Below are 13,165 nucleotides of genomic sequence, written 5' to 3' on the forward strand. Positions count from 1 at the left end.
TCAATACGAGATAATTCCGAAATCCAATCATTTGAAATTTTACATAAACCTTTAATTTTGAGTGAAATTTTACATTTTTATTGCATGCTGTGCATACTTATGGAAACATTCACATTGCGTAGTGTTTGCTTTAATAGATATGTGATACGGAATTACAGGTTTTATGGAAGGTTCGAACAGCTAACATATCCAGACATTAACAAGCTCATGCATGCCCTAGCTAGACGAACAGCTCTGAACTTCCACCTCTTCTGAGCCCAGTGTTGGCCACGTGACTTTGGAGTCTCTGCTGCTGCCGGTGACGTCAAGTCGAAGCCGGTGTAGAATTGCTGTGTAGTTCAGTTTCTTCTTCCTTGTTCTTTCGCTTCTAATCAGCCGGTCGACTTCAGAGAAACAAATAATGTCCCATCAAACTGGCATTCAAGGTAAATTATTTTAAATCTGTGTCTAATCTCTTATCTTGTTAAAAAAACATAATCGTGGTTAAAAAGAGGAAGAAGTTCAGTTACGATGTAATCAATACCGCTTTAGATTAAATGGAAGTTCTTGTTGGATAGCCTGTTGTATCTCTTTGCAAAGGAGAATAATATAACTAATTGTATTATTTTGTCTGTTGAGTTAGAATGAAAAAAAACGTACGTGAAATGAAACATGCTTGGTGATCTGCTATACGTGTGTTGTGGTTGCTCCATTAGTACTGCCTAGAACAAAGGTCTTGTGCAAATGAAGTATCCACAGCACCTTCAGTAGAAAGCAGCTATGGTGAGACAACGCCTACAGAGGAATTTAGAAGGATATGACTGGGTCCTGGCCTTGCCAACAAACCGATGAGACAGACAGACTTACTTTTTCCCCCCACAAGTGTATCAGTTCCTCCCTTAAAAACCAAAACGTTTATGATTTTTATAGTGGGTCAGGAAATAAGTATGGAAAGGGGATTCTATACAGATCTCTTACTGTCGTGTCAATACAATAAAAGAAAATCACTTGTTTTATTTAGAAAACTAGGGTATTTGACTGTTGACTACATTATTTACCAGAAACAAAATCAATTAAATACTCTAATGCTAATGCATTTGTGTGCTTAATCAGGATGTTTGTGTAAAGCACATTCATAATTCTTATAAGGACAGATGCATGAAATGTTAATGAAAATTCATTGGCTTAAGTTTTTTTTGAGCACTTTGGATGCGCTCTTATGCCTTTATTATAAGTACTGGTAGACATACATCTCTTGCAACACACTGTTCCTGTCTCTTTACAGACAGTTCTCATGAGACTGTAGTTTTGTCTTCTGCCCTTGATTTTCCTCTTGTAAGATTGTTGTTCCAAAAATAAAGTTTATTTTGTTTCTTCATAAATTAAAATTAGTTTTGAGCTTAATTTGAAAATCCTTTAATTAAATTCAGTACTAAAACCTGATTGAGGGGCAAGGGAGCTGTCCACTCTTTCATTTGCCAGTATTGTTGAATTGTGACATCAGCAGTTCATTTTATTCTGCAATGTTTAAGTGTCATGCATTTATGTACATAAAAACAATGTGTACTTAACGTGTATAGTATGCTTCAATTAGTAGCTAGACGTGTAGTTTAATAATGTTAAAATTTTGTTTCAGCTGCTGAAGAAGTGAAAGACATTTTTGCAAATGCCAGAAATGGGAACTATCGGCTCCTCAAGATTGTGATCGAGAATGGTCAGTTCTAACTCTATGTAAAGTATGGAATTATAATTTACTTGTGATTTCTGTTATGATATGTAATACAAATGCCAGCCTTTTCCCTTTTAGGACAACTGCATCAGTGATAATGTAAAAAAATATTATTCAGAAGAAAAAGTTAAAACCAAGACAACCAGTAAGTTAAAATTAATAAAACACGAAATCCCCAGTTACGATAGCACAAAGTCAAGAACTAAAAAAGGCTTTTATGTCATAACTGAATCAAATGAAAACATGTTTCTTCACTGAATGTTTTTATGGTTTCTCATTACCTGGCATATTCATACATTTGATAGCGTCAAATTAGAAGTGAAAGATAAAATGCTTAGCCGTGTACAAGTAACTAGTTTTCTTTCAGCATGTTATATTGTTGCATCTATTAGTATGTAAAAGTGTATTAAATATGTAGAAAAAAAACACCCATATCCAGATCAGTGAATGTGGATAATAATGGGACTTGAAATTAGGTTTGATCAAGAAAATTTTAGACACTTTGTGACTTTTTTAACTGCACTTCCCTATTTTGCAGTGCTAAAAACCTGCTTTCTTCATTAAAAAAGTTTCCAAAATGTATGGCAAAAAATAGGATACACATGTGTAAATACAGTACACAAAATTGAATTATTTTTAATAAATACAATCCAATATGTATTTCTTTTTATTTAAAAAAATATGTGAAATAACAGGATATAGACCCATATAATCAAAGGCATCAGTGTAGTTATATTCTTAATAATTAAGACTCATGCATGTTCAATCTTTTTATTTCAGAAGAGCTGGTAGTCGGCAGCACCAAACAAGCTGTGAAGACCTGGGACAAAGAATATGATTTGTATGTTCTTCCTTTATTAGAGGATGACCAGCCATCATATATCCTCTACAGGTTGGACTCACAAAATGCTCAGGGATTTGAGTGGATTTTTCTAGCCTGGTCACCAGATCATTCACCTGTAAGCTATCCAATATACGGTAACGATATCCCAAAAAATGAAAGAATTGTTATTTTTTCATTGTACGTTACAGACTCGAACCTGTGTTTAAGGATTTAATGTTGCTTTGCAAGAACTGAATATGGTACCAGAAAACTGCAGCTTTGTTCTACTGATGTTTCACAGTATTCACAAGTATTAGAAGACCCAGTACAGTCCACTTTTCCTGGCTAAGGCCATGGCTACTGATTATTAAAAATGAAATATAGATTCAGTACAGAATTAACAAAGTGTCTTATCTGTATAATGGGGTTGTGCTTGTCGCAGCTGCATGTGTGCACCTATGACTCCTGCTGGCCATACTCAACACTGTGTCTCTACTGAACTGTCGTGTGACCCTTTTGATTGTCTCCTGTCCACAAGAATGCTCAGTATTTAAAATCTTATTTTGCAATGGAAGCAAACACTCACTCAGTTCTTCAAAGATATTTGAGATCTGAACTAAATTGTGTATCTTAAAGGGTGTTGCACAGTGTTATAATAGTAAGCCTTGAATTTCTGTCAAACCAGGAATGTAAAAAAATACATGAGAAAATATGATTTTCTAGAAACATACAATATATATTATTATTTAACTTTAGTGTCATGCTTGTGAAGCTGTAATGAGACTCAGGTAACATGGGCCTACTTTACAGTTGTATTGTACAAAAACTGTCTTGAAAAACAGTTAGACCTCACATTTTAAAATGTCATATAGATTGTCCCTTTTTCTCTTCTCCTAAACCGTTTCCCCAAGCATACTGTAGAATATAGGTTTGAGAGAAGAACTAAATTCCGGTACCTTGGGGCTAACTGTTGTTCAGATACTTTATTCCTTTATTTAAGTAGATAAGCCACTTGAGAAAAAATTCTCCTTTATAGCGGTGACCTGGCCCAGAGTCTTATACCATTGTTGCACATAAGAGAAAGCAGTGGAAGTAAAAAAAAAATCAATCATATGAAATTGCATAATATAACACAATGTGTCAGCTTAACAAGCGCAAGTGTCAGTCACAAAAAGATGTAGTCTTACAGCTGAAAACTCCCTTAGATATGAAAGTGGATAGTATCAGTTTACTCCACAGCAGCAGCAAACTGAAAAAGCTAGCATCAGTTAATAATTGCTCTTGAGATGTTGTGATAAAATTAATACATCTTAAACCACTGGACTCTGGAGAGTATTGAAATTATTAGGATATAAAAGTGTTTTTTTCCAATTAATTATCTTTACATTAATTTAAAGTAGTGAAGAATTTTATGTCATCGGGGCCAATTAATGAAACAATAAAAAATACAATAATTGTAGTAGCAGGCACCAGTGAAAACTGTTTTACCATCCTACAGTTCAGTTTCCCCAAAAACAGGTTTAGAGGCCAGTCTGTAAAGAAAACCACTATCATCAGTAGGAAGTATGGACATTGAAACTAGCAAATGCCTAGAGCAACATGTAATGTAAAACTGTTCCTATAAAGGAAGTCAAGTTTAGCCTTAATATTAGCCTGTAATTTATTTCTGAGGGTAGGTATTTAGAAAACATGACTTGCACTACTGTTGTTTTGTTTAAAAGGAAGAATGTTGTGACCATTATTAAGGGAGCAGCTTGATTTTGAGTAGCATACATTTAGTTTTATCAGAGTTTAGTTGAAGATTATGTTTGTAGAAAGCTAGTACGAAAAGCATTGTATTGATACCAAGCTTTCAATGTATCACTACAGAGGATAAACTGTAGGATAAAAATGGTCTCATTGGTAGAGGTGGATAGTGCGTAAAACCTGAGCATGTATGTAGATTTTGTAGATGGGTGTAGATGATATCCGGTTATCAGGATAGAATCTTTTTGGAGATTCTGAGTGACAGATTTGCTTCCCAACCTCTTCCAGTCATCTACTGCATGTAATTAATTCTGAAATCTTACAAGGGAGTTCATATCAAGATAAATACTATGCATTTTTTCAGCAGGACTCAGTGAACAGAAAATAATAACCAAGATAAATCTACAAAGATAATAGAATCGTTTTTGTTAAGTCATTATAATATCATTGTGAACATTCAGCTTCCAATAACCATATTCATACTGAATAATAGATAAAATTTAGTTGCTGTCTAAAAAGAGCTTAACTTCTTTTTTATTTTATTTCCACATATCTGATATTTATTTGTAATATGTTCTTGTTTCAGGCCCTTTGATATTCATAAATGTGTCATTGTTATTAGAACTTTTATTAGAACTCACAAAATAATAATTGTAAAATAAGTGGCAAATATTGTAGTGATATAGTTTACTATGGAGTAATTTGCTTCTCAACTGAGGGATTAAGTACTAACATGTTCTTGTATATGTATCATATGTAGTTGCACTCCATGTTGAAGTCACCATCTCATACTAACCTTAGCATGTCTGGTCTACACGTACATCACACTAACATGGGACAATAAGTCTTGCTTCTTGAAACCAGAAATTAAGGAATTGCAGTTTTTTTTATATCATGATACATATGCAACAGTGTGAATTAGAGCTGTAGGTCCCACTGCACTGCACACACAATACAAAAAGAGAAACACTGTCAATGTTTTAAAGGAATATCATGCAGTCACTGTCCTTTCAGTTCTTTAGGGTTATTGAAAACTTCATTAATTGGAAAAAATAGCACCTGAACATTATTTGCTTTCAACAGAAGTTTAGATTAAGTGAATTACAGGGTAAATGATGCAGGTAAAACAAAACAAAAAAATTCAAAACAACTGAAGGGATCACCAAATTTATTACATCTTAACAGGTGCGACAGAAAATGCTATATGCTGCTACAAGAGCTACTCTGAAAAAAGAATTTGGGGGTGGACATATTAAAGATGAAATATTTGGCACTACAAAGGTAAGTAGGCAGTTGGTTTTATGGAATAATTATATTTTCTCTGTGCGATTTACTGTATAATGAAACAAAGATGTACTTGAACACTGGAAAATTTGATATATTTGTGTGAACTTGTTATGAAACACTGAATTTTGCATAAGGTAACATTACATATCCATTATGTATACATGTTTGTCCTGACAGTTATATAGAGCAGTTAAATATGGGATGGTTTTGTAACACCATTAATTTTTATTACATTTATGTTTGTCCATAGATTATCCAATCCCAGGGTTCATAAATTATTTTAAGGTTTGAAGAAAAAGACCCCTATTTTCAAAAGCCTGAACATCTGTACTGATGCATAGTAATGGCCTAAAACTTTGAGGTCTAACAGATTGTCTGTTTTGACTCTGTCTCATGTAAAAGATGTCCTTGAGACTTACAATTACAATCATCAAAAATTGTCACCTAAGAATTGCTGGTGTATTTATAGTCTGTCAGATTTCTAGAAGCTAAACCCCATATTTTAAGGCACTGAACCACGAGAAAGTAAAAAAAAAACACTTTGGACAGCCAAATGAATAGCAATGCACTAATTGTCTGGCAGTGCCACTTGCAATACATTTTCTCTCAACAACATGGAATTTACACTGACATTTTTTGAAAAAGAGTTTTTCACTGTTCACTGATAAATAATTATCTTTCTTAATGTATTCACAGTGCTCTTCTTTATCATTTCAGGAGGAGATGTCTTTGAGCGGATATAAAAAGCATCTGACATCTCAGGCTGCTCCTCTCCCTCTGACAGCTGCCGAAGAGGAACTGAGGCAAATAAAACTTAATGAGGTCTTTTTTTTTTCATTCAGCTGCTGTATTTAATGTGAATAATGTGCATAATTACTTTTAAGATTTTTTAGTATTATGCTAGGGAATGTTTGTGTTTGAGCTTGGCACAAATGCTTAATTAAAGGAGGTTCTGTAACTTGTGTAATGTTTATGTTTATTTAAACTGGAAGCGCTACAAGATCAGAGACACTATCAATCCCATAATTAACCTGGGGGATGATCATATCCTTTGAGTTCTGACCTTAAACAAAGAATGATGAAAAGTGTGTAGAAAACACTTTGAAATGAATAGGCCTAGTCCTACAGGTGTCATAGAGCCCAATGTAAAAGTACTGTAGTTTTGGTCACATAAACAAAGCATAGACTCTCATGTTTACATACATGGGCACTGTCCAAAAAATGACATTTTGTAAATTAGTTAGGCGATGAGTAAAGATGTGTTTATGAAGTGCAAGTGGGAAAAAACAGTTACTTAACTTCAAAAGTAATTGTGAACTCCTACATGGTCAAATGGATGTGTAGGTACTGTATGTTGGTTTAATGAAACTATCCACTTTAATGTTGCTTTTGCTTTCCAGTAGTGGAGAGAAATACAATTTACAGTGGTGAACGGTGCTTTAGGATAAGCATGAAACTTAAATGCGATGTTTTCTTATATAAAACTCTTGCACAGGACAGCCATTCCCTTTTACTGCCACCTTAAAAATGAATAATTAATTGTTTTCATTCCAAAGAAGAGACATCTATAAAAGTTGATGAGTGATTAAAATTCAATACTACATATTGATTTTGCCTACAGTAACAGCAAAACTGGTTATTTTGCAGATTAGTAGGACACAAATGTCTCTGTTGCTCAATTTAACCTTAATGCTTCATATAATTTGTGTCATGGTGGGTCCCATGGTTTTGGAATCTGCCAAAGCTTGGTTATCTTGGGAAACCAGTGTAATGAAAGAGCAGTTGTATGCCTTCACCTTCATTTTTTTGTAAGTAAAAAAGTGACTAAAATAACCAAGTTTTTTTTCTGTTTCACAAAAAAAATTAGGTCTAGATGTAACTCTTAAAGGTGTCTGTGGATCTCTAGGTCTCTTGGTAGCCCTGTTGTTCTCGGTTTATGTGTAAGTTACTGCATGACATTACAGAGTTGCAAAATATGAATCATGAAAGAACATGAAAGCTGCAGTTTTTAATGTAACTTTGAGACAACTGCTGCATCCATTCATTTATGTACTATTCATAATTCATAAAGTACCTTTTATATCATTGCTTATATTGAAAATTAAAGCTCATTTACACTTTCTTTCTAATAGACAATTCTGACACTAACAAGCATGTTGCTCCACTCAAAACCATAATTTATTTTAGCAGGTAAATGTGTTGGGGAGGATCTTTTCTGTATTACTATAAACCAATAAATTTATTCATACATTACATTAACATTGTAGTAACATTGATTAATGTTAATCTGATTCATCGAAAGAGTTGGGGAGGCTTTAATGTGACTTTGTCTACTGAGTGCTTAGATGAAATTGATACTTCTATAAAGTAAAAGTGGATAAGGCAGCATTAACAGTATCATAGGGAGCATAATTGCTTTTTATTGAGAAAAAAAGAAACAAGTAGGTACTTGAGATAAACTTTCAATCTTCTCTGCTCAATCCTCATATAAGAATATTATGGAACTTATATTGTGCTTTTCTGAAAGTTATTCAAACTTGGTAGCCAATAGTACCTTAAGGTGGTGTTATATCATTACTTTAGTACAATTAAGGCACTACAATGTGAGCTTTCAGGGACTTTGCTATAAATTTAAAGAGTTTACAGACATAGAAAATAAAGGTCTAAAATTGTTTATATATGCCAGGAGTGTTCTGTATTTCATTTAGAATGAAATGTTTGTCCTTTTACTGAAGCTTTTGTTATTCAGTAACAATAGATGTACAGTGCAGGTGTTCGTCTGTATCATAATTGGAATGTATGACTACACTGAACTTCATTTATCTAGATTAAACATAAATTGACATTTATTTGTTATTGACTTTGACCGTTTACAGGACTTCTCTTCTTTGTTTTCTCAGGTGAAAACGGATGTCAGCGTAGACACTAAGCAACAGACATTGCAGGGAGTTGCCTTTCCAGTGCAAAGAGATGCAATTCAAGCTCTGGAACAATTCAGGGACAAGAAGCTTAATTATGTTCAGCTTGTAAGCAATGACCGTTTACTCCAGTGCATCACTTTTCTTTTTTGTTCAAAATGTTTCACAAACCCAAGTTACTGCTCATGTTATATCACCTGAATGTGCAATCAGCCAGTCCATAATTATTGCTAATTCATGTCTGTTTATCAGTAATACAACTTTGCTTGTAGAAAAGGAGAAGAAAGGAACCTTGAAACCTATACTGTAAAATAAAATGCTAGTATATAGTAAATATCTAAATACATCCATAAATAAAGTGTAATGTGCTTCTATATTAATGCTTTTATGGAAGAGGAATACAGCATTTGTTCACATGGATACTCTTTCAGACCTTACACTGTGACAATGGTATTTTCAGGAAACTTAATAAATGTTTTCAGGGCTTTATAAAAATGAAAAGGTCTAAAAGAGGCAATATGTTATACTAGCATTTTATATTTTTATTAAGACTTCAAATAATTTTCTTCAGATATCAAGTATCTTCTATTTTGTGAAGTGTTTATAACTATTCCATTGAGCATTTGTTTGTTTGCAATCCCTAGGAGATTGATTTTCAAAATGAAACCATTATCTTGGCAAGCACTGCCCCTACAGAGATTAAAGACTTGCCAAAGAGGATACCAAATGGTTCTGCCCGCTACCACTTCTTCCTCTACAAACATTCCCATGAGGGAGATTACTTGGAATCTACAGGTGATTATCTGTCTCATCCTTTTCACGAAGTTGTATTATCAAATGTTTTAAAAGCTTAGTAAAGATTAATAACATGATTTAATTCCAAATTAAGTTTCATCATTAACTGTTATTGTTTACACCAGTAACTCAAAACCTTACTGTTTTTGGTTTCCTTGGAGATTTTTTTTTTTCTATAGAGACTTATCACAAAAGTTTTAATGCAGAATGTGTCAAATCTGGATTAGGAGTCACAGGTGATTAATGGCAGTCCAGGGAATGTAAATAATGTTATCGCAAGTGCTATAAAGACATAATTTTTCTAACATGCACATAGATTAAACTTCCAGGCATTAATATAATACATATGCTGTTTTTCCCCACATCCTCTCAGAACCTAAAGGACAGCAAATGTTTCAGTAGTCATTAACCTGTTGCAAATCAGTCAGTCGTGACAGATGAAATCCTAAACATGTTTTGTGATACTTGTGAGGTTTCAAGGAGATGTTGTGCAGTGGGATTTCTTTGCATCTAAGACTTTGATAAATAATTTCTGCATGTTAAAGATGCTGCAAAAATGGGGTGGATTTTGCACAAATGAGGTCTGTCAAATATCAAACAGAGATGTACTCTAAAGCTGTTGACCGTTATTGTATTTAAAAGTTTGCCAATTTATTAGAACTCTGGAAAGCGTCTTTTTAGCAGTCGCAGTCGGCAAATCTTTTAAATATACCTATCCCCCACATTTGGCCAATGTGCAAAAAGGTGACGGATTTTAGAGTGTGTGTTTCATATGCATTTTATTAAATTTAGAAATGCTAACACATCCTTTTTAATTCTGCAGTCTTCATCTACTCAATGCCTGGGTACTCTTGTAGCATCCGGGAGAGAATGTTGTACTCAAGCTGCAAAAATCCCTTAATTGACATGGTTGAAAACAAACTAAAAATTGAAATTATTAAAAAGGTAAGGAAGGATTTGTATATATACATTTTGATTTTAAGTTTGATAAGTTCTGGTGTATACACTGTTAACTTAATACTGCTGAGGCTTGAATTCCAGATTCAGGTCCTCCTGACTTTTTTAATTGGTTTCAGTTCAGCATCTAGCAGAGATATTAAATTAACCTACAGTATATTTATAAGTAACCTGAAAACTCTTGTTGTACAAGTTGTTAATAAATTGTTAATAAAAAGAACAAGTGACTTAAAATTTTCACCTTTTTAGGAGCAGAAACCTTTTTTTTTAATCTTGCTCACTCACATTATTCATTATTGGGGCTCCTATTAGCCAACTATGTGCCCATCTTAAAAACCAGCAGATTCTGGTATTACCTGGACCAGATTTCAGTAGAAGCAAAACATTTTTTTTATTCACTACAGTTCAGATAAACCTTTTCTATTTTTTGTGATCATATAATTTTTTCAGTTTATTATAACCCCTGTTCCTTAGGAGTTTCATGAGTATTTACTGCTGTTTTGTAATGTGACAGAAATTTGATAATCCAAGTTTGGTGTTAATTGACAGCAACTTGTCCACACAGTGGTGCTTTATGGATTGGCCTTGTATCTTCTGACACTCATTTAACAGAGAATGCTAATAAAAATGAAAAATCTTTTACTGGTTCACAGTCTTACATTTCTCTTAATTTAGCCTGTTCCCAATTAAAACTAAATTAAAATGAACTCTATGATAAACTTGGGAAAATTTTCTATTTTATCTATGATTATTGCACTCAGAGTAAAGACAATGTATTAAGTGCTTAGTTTCTAACATTTAACTAATCAAATAACTTTCTCTGCATTAAATTAGATTTTCAGGAAACTCAACTAGAAACTCAACTAGAAACAAGTTTAGTACAGAATATGAACAGGGTATATTTAAAACAGGTTAAACACTTTAAGTGGTACTTTCAGTTAGCAGCTTGTAAAATAGTTGTTCACCTTGTAATAGTGTATCATTCCCAGATCCTTTCATTATTTGTGTCAATGTGTTTTAAGATGGAGATCGACAGTGGTGATGAACTGACTGCTGACTTCTTGTATGAAGAGGTACACCCGAAACAGCATGCACACAAGCAAGCATTTGCAAAACCAAAGGGCCCTGGAGGAAAGAGAGGAGTGCGTAGGCTGATACGAGCACCTGGGGACGATGAGACAGAGGACGACTAATTCTCCTTTCATTCACAATCAACAACAGAAGACATTCCATAGAGTAAATGCAAATTAGGTCTAAGTTACCAGCCTTTCTTTTTTTAGTCTCTTGAAATCAGCCATAGGTTTAAAGAACTACCTGTATACACTTCTTTAATAAGAAACACTAATATAATAGGTATAATCTTCCAAGCTACTGTTTTTTTTTCTTGACATAGTTTACTTTGTTATTGAGGAAGAACAGAGGGATGTATAAACAAAGCGCTTGCCACATTTAAATAAAAGATCATGAGAATCTGCAAATTCCTAGTTTAAGTCAATGAATAGAATAAAAGCATACTTCAGTTTTGAAATAATGCTAGACCCAAAGAATATGCAAATTAAACTGTGGTAAATGCATTGTGAAATATGGCCCACCCTTTTTTTCCAGTTAACGTAGTTGGAAATTAAATCATGCAATCAGATTTATAGAGAATTTTAGTTGAGATTTTAGGCCAAAAATATATACAGAATCTGGTATTTATATATAAATGAATTTGAATGAGATTTGTACTACACCACCACTAAGTTTACAAAAATCTATTTTTATAAGGTGAAAGTGGCATCCTAGTTGTTACTCTTATAGCTGTTTGTATAACTGAAGAAAAACACCAAGCAATAATGATTTCTCAATTCACATTTAGTAATCTGTTTTCAAAGGTTTTTCCAGTTTTGGTATCTACCATATGGATCAATTATAACTTTATTGAAAGAAGTACTATGAGTCGTGAAAACAGTTTGATAATATATTTTTTCCATTTCTTCTATCTACATTATTTTGTCAAGTTTACAGAGAATCTTATGAAATCTGCTGCACATTTGCACTTGGTGTGGGTGTAATTAATTAAAAGTATCAAAGGCATTCAAATCATAACAGGAAAATAGTCTGGAGTTTTCTCAGCAAATACACACCACTATTTTACAACTGTATTTGGAAATACCTTTTATATTTAAATGCAATTATACAAATATAGAAGTTTTTCCAATTTATTTTTATGTCTTAGAATATGTCCGAATGTTAAATTTTAAATGGAAGTTTTAACTTTGTAAGAAATTGGAAATTGATGTGAATTTCGAATGTCTACCATGAATTCATTTCTTATCCTACTGTTAAATCTACAGTTTCTCACTAAAAAGAAATAAAACTTCTTTGGTGACTGCATGTAGTCTTCTGGCCTTCTATGTACTTATTTCATTGTTGCTTTATAAGAGGAAACTGGGGATATAAAACGATATGAAAGTTCTGTAAAATATGAGAAAAGAAAGTGTTGCTGGAAACAGATTGTTCACATTTTTCTAAAACCTACCTAAAAGCAGAGGCTTTTTTTCCACACACAAATATGATATCGGGCTAAACTGACATTAAGAGTAAGAAATTATAAAACTTATTTCCACTGTATACAAAAGTTCTCACAATTGTTTTAGATGCAGTAATGCCTGGGGTCTGAGGTTTAGGAGATCCACAGCAATTACAAGAAAAAAAAACTATAAAAAATCAGTTCATGAAAAAGCAGTATTTTTAAAAATACAACTCCAGCTGTTAGTTTCAAAATGTACTGTACAGTATAAATTCAATGAGCATACAAGGGGCTCCACAGAATGTTTACTAAGGTTATCTGTCAATGACGCTGATCATATCTGACTTTATTACTTCTTGTATCCTACCAGCTGCACTAAAATACATGTGGTTTGATTAACCCTCAGTCAGTTAAGGAGC

At 33.2% G+C, this 13,165-nt stretch overlaps 1 protein-coding gene across 1 annotated transcript; it reads left to right on the plus strand.

Moving 5' to 3' along the window:
* Window positions 1–126: 126 nt before the first annotated feature.
* Window positions 127–12,610, plus strand: twf1b (twinfilin actin-binding protein 1b). Its single transcript, XM_006642895.3, has 9 exons — window positions 127–425; window positions 1,616–1,693; window positions 2,489–2,667; window positions 5,463–5,558; window positions 6,282–6,386; window positions 8,465–8,590; window positions 9,127–9,277; window positions 10,101–10,222; window positions 11,257–12,610. Exons 1-9 carry the CDS (start codon window positions 401–403, stop codon window positions 11,425–11,427), a joined length of 1,053 nt encoding a protein of 350 aa, XP_006642958.1. The 5' UTR covers window positions 127–400; the 3' UTR covers window positions 11,428–12,610.
* The last annotated feature ends 555 nt before the right edge of the window (window positions 12,611–13,165 follow it).

This window comes from Lepisosteus oculatus, chromosome 7 (genome assembly GCF_040954835.1).
Source record: "Lepisosteus oculatus isolate fLepOcu1 chromosome 7, fLepOcu1.hap2, whole genome shotgun sequence".
Lineage (NCBI taxonomy): Eukaryota > Metazoa > Chordata > Actinopteri > Semionotiformes > Lepisosteidae > Lepisosteus > Lepisosteus oculatus.